Below are 16,763 nucleotides of genomic sequence, written 5' to 3' on the forward strand. Positions count from 1 at the left end.
AAAAATTTCTTTGTACAATGCAGATATTAATCTCTTATTAACATTACAAATATTTTATTTTGTCTTCAGGCTTTTTAAAATAGTGTTTTGTGTCATCTAGAGACTTTTAAGTAATAAATCTTGTAAGTTTTTTTCTATGCCTTTGGATTTTGATTAAAAGGATGTTGTTAATAAAATTTTAATTGTAGCCTCTTATTTTCTTTTGACATTTTCCATATGTTCATAATATTGTCCACTTTTTCCAGTGGAAGGGATTTTCAACACTGGGGGTACCAGAAGAGAATGTGACATTTTTTGTTAAAAGTTACTTTCGCTCTCTTTTTTATCATTAGTTTCAGGTGTACAAAATAACATAATTATCAGACATTTAGACCCCTCACAAAGTGATAATCCCACCAAGTCTACCATCCATCTGACATCGTGCACAACTATTACAATACCATTGACTATATTTCCTATGCTTTACTTTACATCCCATGAATATATATATATATATATATATATATATGAAATTATCATTGACATTCAATATTATTTTATATTAGTTTCAGGTGTACTGAATAGTGTCAACTATAATTGGAAAATTTTTAAAAGGGAAAATATATGAAGGAAAATAAGAGGTTCATATTTCCAGTTATAAAATAAATAAGTCATGGGGATGTAATGTACAGCATTGGGGATATAGTCAATAATATTATAATAACATTGTATGGTGTCAGACGGTTACTAGACTTATCATAGTGATCACTTCTTTAGGCATATGTTGAATAACTAAGGTATCCACCTGAAACTAATACAATATTGTATGTTAGCTATATATATATATATATTTTTAATTAAAATTTATTGGGGGTGACAATGGTTAGTAAAATTACACAGCTTTCAAGTGTAAAATTCTGTAATACATTATCTATATATCACATTGTGTGTTCACCACCCAGAGTCAGTTCTCCTTCCATCACCATATATTTGATCGCCTTTACGCTCATCTACCTCCCCCTTTCCCCTTACCCTCTGGTAACCACTAAACTATTGTCTGTGTCTATGAGTTTTTTTTCTTTGTTTGTCTTGTTCCTTTGTTGCTTTCAGTTTTGTATCCCACATAAAAAATTTTGTCTTGGCCATGTTAGCTATATTTTAATAAAAAATTTTTAAAGAAAGAAAAAGTTACTTTCTTTTTACATCTTATATGTTGCTATAGAAATTTTCCGGTTTCTAATAGTGGAAAGGAAGACACCTGTTTTTAGCATCTGCGTAGTGTAAGGGAGTTTAGAACAGAGTTTCTCAAGCTCAGCATTTTTGACATTTGGGGCTGTATGATTCTTTGCTTGGGCTGTCCTGTGCTTTGTAGAATGTTGAGCAGAATCCCTTTCCTTCACCCACTACACGTCACTTGGTACCCCTTCAGCTGTGAAACCAAAAATGTCTCCAGAAATTGTCTGCCAAATGTTCCCTGGGACAAAATTGTCACCCAGGTGAGAACTACTGCTCTAGAGTCTTTAATATAGTAATCATAGTTATTTAAAATTCAGTGTCTGTTAGTTTAAGTCTGGTTGTGTTGATTTCTTCATGGGTTGTTCTTTCTTGCTTTTGCTTGTGTTTCACACTTTTTGATGGAACGTGGAACAATGTGTGCAGGACGGTAGACACTGAGGTATCTACTATTTATTACTGGCAATAAGCACACCTTTTCTGCTATGATAATTTTGAGGGAGCTTGAGTCTGTCTAGTCAGAGTCATTGCATCCGGGCCTTCACAGTATTCTAGTGTTGTCTTGTTATCTTGTGCTTATGGAACTCTGTTTTGACAGAGGGTTGTTGTTTTTTTTCTCTCCACCTTTTGCTGTAGGCCTTCCCTATGTGACTGCACCTCAGAGAGGGTCTCTCCACATTCTTGCCACTCCCTCAGAGGTTCTATACTCTCATGATTTCCCACATGGCCTTTAGCAATTTATTAAAAAATGTATGTGAATTCCTCTTCACTGTTTTTTTTTTAAAGTTTATTGGGGTGACAATTGTTAGTAAAGTTACATTGGTTTCAGGTGTGTACAATTCTGTAATACATCATCTGTATATCACATTGTGTGTTCACCACCCAGGGTCAATTCTCCTTCCATCACCATATATTTGATCCCTTATACCCTCATCTACCACCTCCCTCACCACCTACCCTCTGATAACCACTAAACTAGTGTCTGTGTCTATGAGTTTTTGTTTCTTCATTTGTTTGTCTTGTTCCTTTGCTGTTTTCAGTTTTATATACCACATATCAGTGAAATCATATGATTTTCGACTTTTTCTGTTTCACTTATTTCGCTTAGCATTATAATTTCAAGATCCATCCATGTTGTCGCAAATGTCACTATTTCATCTTTTCTTATGGCAGAATAGTATTCCATTGTGTATATATACCACAACTTCTTTATCCATTCATCTATTGAGAGACACTTTGGTTGTTTCCGTGTCTTGGCCACTGTAAATAATGCTGCAATGACCTCTTCACTATTCGCATGGCATCCAGATTACTTCCTTTTGTTCTCTATTATAGGTGATTCACTGCTCCTGGTGGTCTCTCCTTGGATGAACCTGTTTTTCCTTAGATTTTAGGCTACTGTTACATCAGCTCACTTATGGGTTTAAGAAAATTAATGATTTTGTTGTTGCTATGGATTTTTCTTGCTGTTAGGTTAGGAGCGATACTCGTTTGCATTTTTCATTTCCTAGGAAGAAATAAAGATCCCCTGTATTTTCTTCTGATATTTAAATAAGTTTATTTAATTTTTAATTTAAATCCATTACAACATAGTCACGTAAATTCAAAGTTTCATAAAATATCTATAAAACATTTTGTGCTGAGTGAAAGCATTTGAGCTGGACATGTAGGAATTTATTATGGTATTACTTTAATGAATTAATAACTAATTAAAATACACTTGTTTACTTTTCTGACACATCTTTTTACCCTTTTTAAACTAGAGACAATTTGGAAGAATGATAAAATAAACACTCATATATCCTCCATCTAGATTATCAACATATTACCACATTAAAATCTTTCTCAATTTACATACACACATATACATTTTCTTGCTGAAACATTTGATAGTCATTGCGTGACATCATGAAACTTCAATAATTCTTCAACAAATATTGAAGCACTTTAAGAATATTCCCTATATAATCACAATACTATTATCATTCCCAAGAAAATTAACAAAAATTTCATAATAACCTTTAATGTCTAATACATATTCAAATTATCCGAATGGCCTCCAAAATGTCATTTATAACTATATATCTGAACCAGAGTCCAGGCAAAATTGACATTGAATATGATTTTATATCACTTTCCTCTTTTTTAATGTAGAGCAGATTCCAGTCACTTTTAAAAATGGTAATGACTTTAGAAGAGTCCAGACGACTTGGTTTGTTGAGTGCCCCATGGTTTTAGTGGACAAATGGGATAATGAAAAAAATCATGATTTTTCTCATGCTATATCACATCTTCTACATTTATTGGATGGTATTTTAGGTATCCCTATGGACACATGGGTTTTTAAATTTAAGTGTTGTAATCATTTACAGTAATTGATGTTCAAATTGATTCAGATTTGGTAAGTGGGACCCCAGAGGGAATTTCTTTTAAGTGTAACTGCTCTGGATTTAGATCTTTTGTAGATCCCATGCTGAAAATGAAATAATATACTTTGTACAAATACATGCTACAAAATGTGCAGTAGCAATATACACCTTTTTCCACAGATCACATTATAAAATATAAAGATGTAAATGTTCTAGTCATAGAGTTCTGATTTTACTCTAACTGAAGAAATTAGGTTTTTTTTTTTTCATGTAAGAAAAAATCAGGAATTAGATTGGTTGTGAGCTGAATGCAGCACCTGGTGAGTAATAAAAACATAATTTTTGAGTAAATAAATTAGTAAGTTTTTATAAGTGAAGAGTGAAGAGAGTGAGGCATGTAGGCAGGGAGACCAACAGTCCTTGTCATCTGGGCTGTAGGACTTTCAGTATTCAAACCAGGAAAGTCTTGGGCAATTGGGATTAGTTGTTTACCTTATATACATTATTCTCTTATGCTATTTAAGAAAGTCATTTGAGTTTTCCTTAGTAAATACCTTCAACTGGAGAAACATGTTTGTAGAAAAAGAAGTTGAAGCAAAGGGCTTAATCCAAGGCAACTGGGGAATTGGGCATAGTTTTTTGACTGTGCTAAGAGTGAGCTGAGCATGCAGAAAACCCCAATTCTTCAGTAACTGAACATCAAGCATACTTTCTCCCACAATGGTGCCATGAAGAGTTACTTGTAACAAACACAAATAAGTATTTTTTATACTCTTTGCCCTAAAAATGATAGTTCAGAATTTTCCTCATTTTCCAGGATTCAAGACCATTTGGTTTAGCCGTTCTTTATAATTCTTCCTGAGAAAGAAGGTGTAAAAATGATACGGTGTTAAAAAGTGCAAGATCTGTAAAGACATTGGTAAAGAAGTCAAAGAACCTAAAGCAATGGAAAAACAATTCATGTTCATGAATCAGAAGTCTTAACATAGTTAAGATGGTGATACACCCCCCCAATGGATCTACAGATTTAACACAATCCTTATCAATATCTCAGTTAAATATTTTTTCAGAAATTGGCAAGCACATCTTAAAATTTATATAGATCTTCAAGGGGCACAGAATAGCTGAAATAATCTTGAAAAAAAAAAAAGAACAAATTTGTAGAGTCAATTCCCCAATTTCAAATTTGATACAAAGCTACAGTAATCAATATAGATTAACAGAAGAGAGTCAAGTGTTCAGATTTATACCATTATATTTATGATGAATTAATTTTGACATGGGTCAAGATAATTCATTGGGGGAAAAATCTTTTCAATAAATGATGACAGGACAACTGGATATTTATATATAAAAGAATGTGCATCTCACATCATATTAAAAAAACCTTACACCATTTAAAAAAGTAATTCCAATAAATAATGTACCTAAACATAACTAAAACTATAAAAGTCTTGAAAAAAAACATATCTGTAAATCTTTGTGACCTTCTGTTAGGCAATTCTTTATATATGATACCCAAAGAACAAGTGGACAAAAAAATATTAGATAAATAACTTTTATACATCAACGGACACTATCAAGAGTGTAAAAGTCAAACCATGGAATGGGAGAAAACAATTGCAAATCATATATCTGATAAGGGACTTGTATTCAGACATATAAAGCATTTTCACAACTTATCGATGAAAGACAAATGACTTAATAATAAAGGATTTGACTAGATATTTCCCCACAGAAGATATGCAAATGGATAATAACCACATGAAAAGATGCCCAACATCATTAAATATTAGGGAAACACAAATCAAAACCATAAAGAAAAACTACTTCATACACCATAAGGTCTAAGAGAGACAAACAATAATAAGTTTTGAAGGGATGTGGGGGAACTTGGAACCCTCATATATTTTGGTTTTGCTCCTAGAGGCAATGGGAAAGCATTTGGAAGATTTTTATGCAAGTGGACTTGACAAATTTTTGTTTTGAAAATATAACTCTGAATTTTATGTGGAAAACTATTGGGGGGGGGGGAGAAGAGTAAGTGGGGGAGACCCGTTAGGAGGATATTGCAATCCAGCCAAGGAAAGAGGTCAGCTGAAATTAGTGAAAAGGCGATACAGACGATGGCAATAAGATATATTTATGAGCTACTGAAAAAAAATTGTGGCATGATTTAACAATGGATTGGTTTGGGGTGGAACAAGATAGGAACAGGATAAGGTCCCTGATGTTCCAGGTTCAAGGAGATATATGGAGATGCCACTCAAAGAGGTGAGAAATGCTCAAGAGGATTAAGATGGTGGAAAAATGATAAATTCTGTTGTGAACATGTTAGGCTGCTTCTGAGATATCGAAGGAGAAGGGTCAAGTAGGCAATTGGAAATGGTGTGGGGCTCATAGATAATTCAGGGGTAGAGAAATCTATTTGGCCATCATTTCCTTTTGCATGGCCCATTCAATCTATGTAGACAAGATTGTCTATGAGCAAGGTATAAATGAGAATAGTAATGTTTCCAGAATCAAGACAGGTACAATAGTTGAAATATAAAGGAGATGAAGGAAGCTCAGCTAGAGAGATAGCAAGAATTTCAGGGGGTGTTGACACATAGGCACCAAGGAAACAAGTGGAGTATTTCAAAATGGAGGAAGTAAACACAGCATCCAATCTTGCTCAGAGAACCAAAGATATTTGTCAGCGGAGGTCATTGGAAGCTTAAGAGAGAGGTCTCCTGGTGGAATAATGGGGATAAAATACAGTTTTGAGTATGTAGAGAAAGACAGGGAGGAATAAAATTTTTAACATTAATAATTTTTAGTAAGAGAGACTTAGCATCTTGCAATTAAAGTAGAAAAGATGCTGTCGAAAACAGGAGTTTGAATATACTAGAGAGAGATTGCAAGAGCAATGATATACATTTGTTGAGAAGTCAGGAGGGCTTAGAACCAAAGTGTAGGTAGAAGGATTAGCCTTAAAAAGTAGGAAGCACATTTTGTCTGTGATAACAAAATGGAGTGAGGTGAGAATGAAGCAGATACCAAATGCCTGGTGTTTTGAGAGCACAAAGTTGACCTCATTTCATCCTGTTGACCTGTCTTTTCTCTGTGAAGAAGTTGGTAGGAATATCCGCTGGCAAGAGGAAAGAGTTAGAAAGATGAGACCTTTAAGGAGTAGAGGGTTTGAGAAGCAGTAATTGTAGAGGGTAAACAAGCAAGTGGATGAGACAAATGCAGAAGGCTTGCCAGGCAGGGTGCTGAGCACAGTGAAGCTGGGGGAATGTTGAACAGGTTGAAGTCATTGCATGATTCACGTCAACCCCATGAATCTCACTTTCTTTACCACCAAAAGGGGATTTCAAAATACTTACCTCAAGTGCTGATGTGAAGAACATGTGAACAAAATATATGAAAAAGGTTTGTTAACCTGAACATAAAAATGCTAGGTATGATCCACACTGCCAGGATCCCGCCTCTGCCCTCTGTAGTTACCCTTCCTGATTTTCTGATGTGTGTATGTGCTGAAAATACCAGGAATGATTGCAGACTTTTAAAGAAAGTCAAATCAAACTTAATACATATTTCACTTACGTTTTATGACTATACCATGTATTTATGTTCTTCCTATAGAGGGGTAGCATAGGGTGACTTGGGATAAAGGATGGTGCTGTGACTCTGAGAAGATTGAGCATCACTATTTCAGATCATTAGTTCCCGCTTGTTGGGCTTGCTTATGAGGAAGTGCTCTGTGTCCTCTCACCAAGTAAAATTAAAAACCACATGCACCGTGGCACAAAGATGGTGTGGGGAATGAGAAGATAGTCACGCATAAGGGTCAAGGTGAGCATAGAAACACATGAGTCTCACTCATGTGTGAATGACAGTAGGCAAGACCTCCTTTCATGACAGGGAAACACCCAGATTTAGTCCAGAAGTCAATCCAGTGGGCATCACCTACGATATACCCAGGCTGTCCAGCGTGATCGGCATGAGCTACTGAGTGGATCAGTTGGTGCGATGCTCTGGGAGCTATGCATGATCTTACCGTGCTAGGCTTGGAGTCATCAGATGTGGCCCTGCTGGAAAGGGTGTACTTCTCAGACTCGGCTTTAGTTTTTGTGACCGCTTTCAACCATTTCCTGTATTGCTCCCGGACCTGCAGAGGCAAAGCACGCGCTGAGTCAGCTCGCAGAGAGGAGGGAAAGAGTCCTGAGTGGGAGTCGGACAGTGGTACCTGCTGGCTGAGGAGGCAGTAGACCAGGAAGATGAAGACGCCCTGCAGGCTGTTGATGATGGTGAAGAGGTAGGCCATGGCGCGAGCAGCTGGGCCCACCTGCAGGATGCCCAGACTCCAGGTGCAGCCCAAGATGAAGAGCTGAGCTGTCGCTTTAAATGTCAGCATCCTGGGCAGGAGGAGAAGGAGAAGGGAGGCCCATGGCAGACAGAGAACAACAGGATCAAAGCCATTTTCATCTCCATTCTATGGATTCCTCTGACTGAGTAGTGATCAACTTTGGTCTTTCCTCTCAATGATTCCCTCAACAGAAAGGCTGTTTGGGTCCACAATGGCATTTTGACTTGGGCTGAGGATGGTAGTGACACTCCACGATGTAGCTTTCAAAACTATCATGATGTTTCATGAATGTCCCTAATTTCATTCAACTGACATTTCTGAGGACAATCTGTGTACCTGACTCTGTGCTACGTCCTGGGCATTAAAAATAACAAAGACAAGATTTCTGTTTTCATAGACCTCGCAGTCCAGTGGAAAAACTAAAGCAAATGGTCATTTATAACATTTGTGAGGTACCTCTGCCTGGGTCCCATCCAGTATTGTCCCCAACTTCTCACTCTCTATGAACTGACCCAGGGCATGCTTTGCCCAAAACAGAGGCCATTCATTGAAAAGCTGAGGGAAGCAAAGGATGTCCCTAGTGTATTAGAAGATGTGATATCTGGATGAGGTATCTGATTCCACCAGGTGGAGGAGTGGAGAGGGCAGAGGGAAGAGCATCCATGAGGGTGTGAGCGTGAATGTGCACGCTGGGTTCTGGGAACACTGATGTGATTTCCTAAGAAAGTTAAGTTGAAAATGTTTTTAAGATCTTCTTCATAGGGCCATGGAAGTAATTTCTCTTTATCAGGACAAAGTCAATGCTTGCTGAAGCTGAGGTAGTTTCATGCTGGGGTTATGCAGGACCAAAATGGGTGTCAGCAGCCAACCACAGTATCTGAGCTGGTTTCCAGGGAGGGTGTTTGCACCTCTCTCCTCCAGCTCCCTCAGAATCCCTGTGAAAGGACATTGGGAGCTTGGAACCATGTGGCCTTGCTCCTGGACCTTGCTTTGTATGGGGTGGTGCGCCCCTTGGATCCATCTCACCTCGTATTCTGGAGGGTGGACACATCACTGTTGAGTGAGGAGAGCTTGTTTTTCAGAATCCAGAAGGTCATCAGAAAGAAAGCCAAATTAATCTGTAGAAACCCCACAAGACTTACTGAATACATTCCACATCTTAAACCGTCATCCTAGCTCATCTAGCATCTAACCTACTGGTAAGAAACTTTCGTATTACATTTCATAGCAGTCATAGAAAAACAGACCAAACAACCAGCAACCCAGGCACATTCCTATCCTGTAACTGGGGTGACCAACTCATCCCAGTTTGCATGGGAATTACCAAGTTTAACACTGAAAGTGCAACATCTCAGGAAACCTTTTCAGTTCTCATTTAAAAGTAAATTGTCCCTCCTGGGAGCCTCCTCAGTCCTTGGCAGACTGGAATGATTGCTCTCCCTGCCTGTAACCCTCCTGATACACCTGCTCTTTGACTGACCCTCAGCTGAGCAGGAAGGATGCTCTGATATCACCCATTACTCACAGAGAAGATGGTGCAGACAGGGCCAAGGAAAGTCCATATAAATCCTTTGTGTGTATGGAGCCAGCATCTAAGAGAGAGATGGAAAGAAATTGAAGAATGTTTTTGCCTTTGCCTTTGTCAAAAAAAAATCAATAAATAAACATATCCCTCACCTCCCATTGTTTCCCCTTGCCTCCTTTATTATTAATATTAGTTACTTTTTTTTTGGTAAGAACATTTAACCTGAGGTCTACTTTGTTAGTCAATTATAACTATACAATACAATAGCTAGTTTTAAGCACTATGCTATATCGTTTTTGCAAACTTTTGTATGCCCTTGATGGTGGTACCAGTTCCATGGATGTATACTTACCCCCAAACTCATCAGTTTCTACACATTAAATATGCACAGCTTTATTTTCATCTTAAACAGTAACATATTTATTTTTCTACCATATCATCTGACTGATTTTTTAAATTAAATTTATTGGGGAGACATTGGTTACTAAATTTTATGAGTTTCAAGTGTACATTTATATAAAACATCATCTTTATATTGCTTTGTGTGTTCACGACACAAATCAAATCTCCTTTTGTCACCATATATTTGACCCCCTTTACCCTCTTCTACCACCTCCCACCTCCCTTAGTCTCTGGTGATCACTAAACTGTTGTCAGTGTCTATGAGTTTTTGTTTGTTTGTCTTGTTCATTTGTTGCTTTCAGTTTTATATTCCACATATCAGTGAAATCATATGGTTCTTGACTTTTGCTCTCTGACTTATTTTGCTTGGCATGATATTCTCAAGATCCATCCATGTTGTTGCAAATGGCAGTATTTCATCTTTTCTGTGGCTGAGTAATATTCTACTGTATATATGTACCACATCTTTATCCAATCATCTACTGAAGGACACTTTGGTTGTTTCCATATCTTGGCCACTGTGAATAATGCTGCAATGAACATAGGGGTACATATATCTTTATATATAAATGTTTTCAGATTTTTGGGGTTGATACCCAGAAGAGGGATTGCTGGGTCGTAGGGTAATTCTATTCTTAATTTTTTGAGGAACTTCCTTACTGTTTTCCATAGTGACTGTACCAATTTACATTTCCACCAATAGTGTATGAGGTTCCTTTTTCTTCATAACCTCATCAACACTTGTTTTTCCCTGTCTTGTTAATAATAGTCATTCCAACATGTGTGAGGTGGTATCTCAGTGTGGTTTTGATTTGCCTAGTGACTGTACCAATTTACATTTCCACCAACAGTGTATGAGGTTCCTTTTTCTTCATAACCTCATCAACACTTGTTTTTCCCTGTCTTGTTAATAATGGTCATTCCAACATGTGTGAGGTGGTATCTCAGTGTGGTTTTGATTTGCATTTCCCTAATAGCTAGTGAAGTTGAGCATCGTTTCATGTATCTGTTGGCCTTTCCTATGTCTTCTTGGGAGAAGTGTCTGTTCAAGTATTCTGCCCAATTTTTAATTGGATATTTTGTTGTTGAGTTCTTTATATATTTTGGATATTAGCCCCTTATGAGAGAAGTTGTTTGCAAATATCTTCTCCATTTCATTGGTTGCCTCATTTTGCTGTTGGTTTCTTTTGCTGTGCAGAATCTTTTTAGTTTGATATAGTCCCATTCATTTAATTTTGCTCTTACTTCCCTTGTCTTTGAGGTCAAATTCATAAAATTCTCTTTAAACCCAAGGTCCATATGTTCAGTACCTTATGCTTTCTTCTATGTAGTTTATTGTTTCAGGTCTTGTGTTTAGGTCTTTGATCCACTTTGAGTTAATTTTTGTATGTGGTGACAGATAGCAGTTTAGTTTCATTCTTTTGTACAAGGCTTTCCAATTTTCCCAGCACCATTTATTGAAGAGGCTTTCTTTTCTCCATTGTATGTTTTTGGCTCCTTTCTTGAAAATTATCTGCCCATTGATGTGTGGTTGTTTCTGGGTTCTCAATTCTGTTTCATTGGTCTGTGTGTCTGTTTTTTCTGCCAATACCATGCTCTTGATTATTGTCACTTTTTAGTCAAAGAATGTGATACCTTGGCTTTGTTCTTTTGTTCTCAGGATTGCTTTGGATATTCAAGTTTTTTGTGATTCTATACAAATCTGCTGATTTTTTAAATTCTATTTCTTGTAATAATGCCATTGGGATTTTGATGGAGATTGCATAAATCTGTGTATTGCTTGGGGTAATATGGCCATTTTAACTATGTTGATTCTCCCAATCTATGAACATGGAATATCTTTCTTTTTCTTTGTGTTTTCTTCAGTTTCTTCTAATAATGTCTTACAATTTTCAGTGTATAGGTCCTTCATGTTCTTTGTTAAGCTATTCTTAGGTATTTTATTCTTTTAGTTGCAGTTGCAAAAGGAATTGTTTTTTCATTTTTCATTACTTTTTCTGAAATTTCATTGTTAGAATATGGGAATGCAATGCATTTTTGTACATTGATTTTGTATCTTGCAACTTTATTGTATTTGTTTATTGTTTCTAATAGTATTTTGGTGGAGTTTAGGGTTTTCTATATAAAGAATCATGTTGTCTGCAAAAAGTGACAATTTGACTTCTTCATTCCCAATTTGGATGCCTTTTATTTCTTTCTGTTGTCTGATTGCTCTGGCTAGTACTTCCAATACTGTATTGAATAACAGTGGCGAGAGGAGGCATTCTTTTCTTATTCCTGATCTTAGAGGAAAAGCTTTCAATTTTTCACCATTAGTTGAGGGTTTGTTGTATATAGTCTTAATTATGTTGAGGTACTTTCCTTCTATACCCATTTTATTAAATATTTTAATCATAAATGGATGTTGTATCTTGTCAAATGTTTTTTCTGCATCTATTAATATGATCATATCATTTTTATCCTTTATTTTGTTTATGTGGTATATCACATTGATCTATTTGCATGTGTTGAACCATCCTTGCACCCCTGAAATGAACCCCACTTGACCATGATGTATAAGCTTGTTAATGTATTGTTGCATTCGATTTGCTAGTATTTTGTTTAGAATTTTCCCGTCTGTATTAATCAGAGATATTGGCCTGTAGTTTTTTTTTTTTCTTTTTTTTTTGTGTGTGTGTGTGTGTGTGTGTATGTTAGCTTTACCAACTTTTGGTATCCAGGTAATGTTGGCCTCATAAAATGAGTTAGGAAGTTTTGCCTATTCTCCCATATTTTGGAGGCGTTTGAATCATCTTTGAATCATTAAATCATTAAATCATTATTTCAGTATTAAATCATCTTTTCATGTTTGATGTAATTCACTAGTGAAGCCATGTGGTCCCAGACTTTTGATTTTTGGGAAGTTTTTGATGATTGTTTCAATTTCTTTGCTGTTGATTAGTCTGTTTAGATTCTCCAGTTCTTCATGATTCATTCTGGAAAGGTTATATATTTCTAAGAACCTGTCCGCTTCTTCTAGATTATTGAATTTGGTGGCATATAGTCTTTCATAGTATTGTTTGATTCTTTGTATTTCTTTGGTATCTGTTGTAACTTTTCTTTCATTTCTGAGTTTTTTAAAATTTGTGTCTTTTCTCTTTTTATCCTTATTAAATCTAGCCTGGGGTTATGTACAGCTTTTTACATGTCAGTCTCAACTTAATAAATTGTTCTTGTTGTTTTTTAATTGGGGAATGTTGGAGAACAGTGTTTTCCCAGGACCTAACAGCTTCATGTCAAGTCATTGTTTTCAATCCAGTTGTAGGGTCACAAATCACTGGCCCATGTGGGAATTGAACTGGTGACTTTGGTGTTATGAGCACCGCGCTCCAACCACTGAGCCAACCGGCCGCCCAATAAATTGGTTTTTAAAATTTTTAATTATCTTAAAAAATCTATTTTAAGTCTTGGCCCACAGAAATAAGCATTAATTTTTTAATTAAAAAAAGATTCAATAAATTAATTTATGGCTTAGTGGACAAATATGTCCTCTCTACATGAGGATCTGTGCTTGGCTCTGAGGACCCAATTATAATTAACATTGACTGGATTAAGTCCTCAGGGATGTGGGAAAGTCAACAATTAGACAATAAGAACAATCAAGATGATGAGTTTTATGATCAAGTATGAAGAGCTATGAGAACATGAAGCTGGATCCATAACCTAGTCTGGGGTATAGGAGATTCGGATAGTCGGGAAGGGTTCCCTGAGGGAACTGATTATGTTTATGCTGACATATGAAGGATAAGTAGCTGAAAAAAGGTGAAAAAAATTGAGACACGAAAGAAGAAATAGAAAAAACGAAACAGTAACTCAAAAGAGTACTAAGTCAGGGTTCGTTTGCATTACATAATTTATTCCCCATAACAACATAGAGACTCAGTTGATCACGTGTCAGGCATCTGATGCTTAAGGAAACAGAGTTAGTAAGTCAAGGACACATTGATAGAAATGACAGAATTGGAACTTGCTCCCAAGTGAGGAGCTTGTCAGTGAGGTGGGAGGTTTGAGACCATGGAAAGAGTTAGATGGATCCACCAGAAGATTCAAAGAGAAAGCTACTAAGATAACGTTAGTAAATCGCAGGCTGCGGGCTAAGTTGGGCTGCCACATGCTTCTGTAATTGTGTTTAACTAGAACACGATCACACGCATTCCCTTCCATATTGTCTGTGGCTGCTTTTGTGCTACAAGAACAGAGGTGAGTAGTTGCAACAGAGACCACAAAGCTGAAAAGAATTAGTCTTTGGCCCTTTACAGATAAAGTTTACTGACTTATATGCTAAGCAACCTAGGAAGGCCAGTTGGCCAGGGCTCATCCAATGCAGGTGAAAGTCAATTTTATCAGCATAGGAAAATAATGTGAACACCAGACTGTGTGGATTTGATCCCAGCTCTGCCACCAACCAGCTGTGTGATCTTGGCCATGTTAGTAATTTCTTTGCCTCAGTTTCCTCATCTGTAAAACTCATACAACACTAGCTTCTACTTCAGAGGGTTGTTGGGAGGATGATTTGAGCTGATAAATGAAAAATATTTAAAACAATGACTGCATGTCAGAAGTGATTTATAAATCTTAGTTTGGGTAATAATAATTATTTCACCATCTAAATCATCCTCCACTGCTTTTAGAATTAGGAGAAGTAGGTTACACAAACCAGTGCCATCCTCTCATTTCAATTTTGCTTTCTAGAACATTTAAAACTGTCTCTTCAGTGGGGGGATGAGTGAAAAAATTAAGGGGAATGTAGTCAGTAATGTTGTGATAAATTTGCACAATAACAGATGATTACTAGAATTAGTGGGGTGAGCACATTGTAAAGTATTAAAATGTCTAATCACTATACTGTACACCTGAAACGAATATAACTAATACAATACTGTATAAGAACTATCTTAAATAAATAAATAAAAACCAAAGAAGTTTTCTTAATTAATGCAATAAATATTTAATATACATTTACTAATATACAAGATGCAATTAATGTTATACCAATAAATAGTCATTAATATAATATATAATTAATATATAAAGTAATTGAATCTAAAAGTTCAAAAAATTCTCACCTCAATTACTTTAACTATATATTAATTTATAATCATTAGCAATCATTAATATTATATTAGTGTATTGTTAATATTATACTCAACACTATATAAATATATAGTTATTAAATATTCTATATAATTAATATTTAAAACACTTAAATCTCTAGGACTTAAAAACAGTTACTTGAATGAAGGTAATATTCCACCAGGAAGACGTCTTTGGAGTGATTACTAAATGTTTCTCTGTTCATCATATTCTCGTGAAATTAAGGTGCTGCGTTGGTTCCCTACTGGCCCAGGTCACGTGGAGAAAACAAGGACAGTGGGAATTTGCACTTACCGGGTGGGTGTCCCATAAAGGTGAGGCCTGGACGCTGCGGAAATGGCCACGATCACAGCCGGGACTCCGTAGCCCACAGGGAACATGAACTTCTTCATGAACCTGCTCACGCTGGAGTAGTTGACCACCATCAGGTTGCGTGCAGTGAGGAAGAGGTGCAGGCCCTCCAGCAGCATCCAGGTGAAGGACGCCAGGTAGAGGTAGTGTAAGGCACCCGCGATGATGGCGCACAGCACCTGGGGGAGGAGTGAGAGTCACTGGGGGGGAGTCAGGGGGAGCATGGCCCCAGGACCTCTCCTGCACTTGCCATTGGGGAGAACTCGGATGTGTATGAAGGAGTTGTTATAAGAGGGTTTGTCTGCTCGTTGCCTCACTCGGTGTGAAAGTGGCTACTCACTGCTCTAACCTTCCCACAACCCAAGGCCGTTTGATTAAGGTGTCGATGCAGCAGGGGCCCATGAACTCCGCGTCCCCTGGTGAGGGCAGGGGGTCCTTTGGGACCGTGTCAGTACCTTGGGCTCAGTTCTGTCGATGGCCGTGAGGAAGAGCAGGTGGGCCAGGAAGAGGCAGAGCGAGAGCTGCAGGTGGAGCGAGGTGCTGGTGTTCTGGATGGCTTTGCACAGCAGGAAGGTGAGGGCTGCCAGGAGGAGGCACAGCAGAGACAGGCTCAGCCCCACGTAGGTGATGGCAGCCAGGGTGGGATCCTCCTCCTGGGACCCAGCGAAGAGAGATCACAGTCACACTTTCCTGCTCTGGGGTAAAATTGTGCTTTTCAAAGTATACAGACTAGAATAGCTAAGCAAAAACAACAATAGTGCCAAGTGTAGGCAAGATGGAGCACTTGGAACTCTCATACACTGCTAAATGAGAATGTAAAATGTAACATCTATACTGGAACGGAGTTTGGCAGTTTCTTATAAAGTTAAACATATACTGACTATATGACCTGACAATTACGTTTCTGAGTATTTATCCAAGAGAAATGCAAACAAATGTTCACAAACAGAAAGTTTAAGAATGTTTGTGATATCTTTATTCATAATAGCCTGGTGGGAAACAATGCAAATGTCCTTTAACTGGAGAACAGATAAATTTTGGTGTAGTCATATATGCAATGCTCTAGAGCATTAAAAAGGAATGAACTATAGTTATTACACACAATATAGTAACATGGGAGAATCCCATAGACATTATGTTGAACAAAAGAAGCCAGACATCAAAGAGAATGATTCTATACTACTGAATGATTCTAGAACAGTCAAAATTAAACTATGGTGATAAAAATCAGATCCATGGTTTCCTGGGGGTGAGGACGAAAGATTGACTGAAATTGGAATGAGGGACTTTCTGGGGTTATGGAAAGGGTCTATATCTCAATTGGGGTTGTAGTTACAGGGGGCTTATTATTGTCAAAACTCATGAACTGTATAATTATAATCTGATTTTTACTGCAAATATATTGTATCCCAATAAAGTC

The 16,763-nt window shown here is 37.1% G+C and overlaps 1 protein-coding gene across 1 annotated transcript in view; it reads right to left on the reverse strand.

Moving 5' to 3' along the window:
• Window positions 1-2,164: 2,164 nt before the first annotated feature.
• LOC109439420 (adhesion G protein-coupled receptor E2) overlaps window positions 2,165-16,763 on the reverse strand; it is a 41,933-nt gene continuing 27,334 nt past the window's right edge. The window contains exons 12-18 of the mRNA XM_019719726.2: window positions 15,799-15,996; window positions 15,287-15,522; window positions 9,458-9,524; window positions 8,959-9,050; window positions 7,813-7,981; window positions 7,624-7,734; window positions 2,165-4,439 (exon numbers count right to left, since the gene is read on the reverse strand). Coding sequence (XP_019575285.2) covers window positions 4,428-4,439; window positions 7,624-7,734; window positions 7,813-7,981; window positions 8,959-9,050; window positions 9,458-9,524; window positions 15,287-15,522; window positions 15,799-15,996 — 885 coding nt within the window. The 3' untranslated portion in view covers window positions 2,165-4,427. The remainder of the gene's footprint in view (window positions 4,440-7,623; window positions 7,735-7,812; window positions 7,982-8,958; window positions 9,051-9,457; window positions 9,525-15,286; window positions 15,523-15,798; window positions 15,997-16,763) is intronic.

The sequence above is a fragment of the Rhinolophus sinicus genome, linkage group LG07 (genome assembly GCF_036562045.2).
Source record: "Rhinolophus sinicus isolate RSC01 linkage group LG07, ASM3656204v1, whole genome shotgun sequence".
Classification (NCBI taxonomy): domain Eukaryota; kingdom Metazoa; phylum Chordata; class Mammalia; order Chiroptera; family Rhinolophidae; genus Rhinolophus; species Rhinolophus sinicus.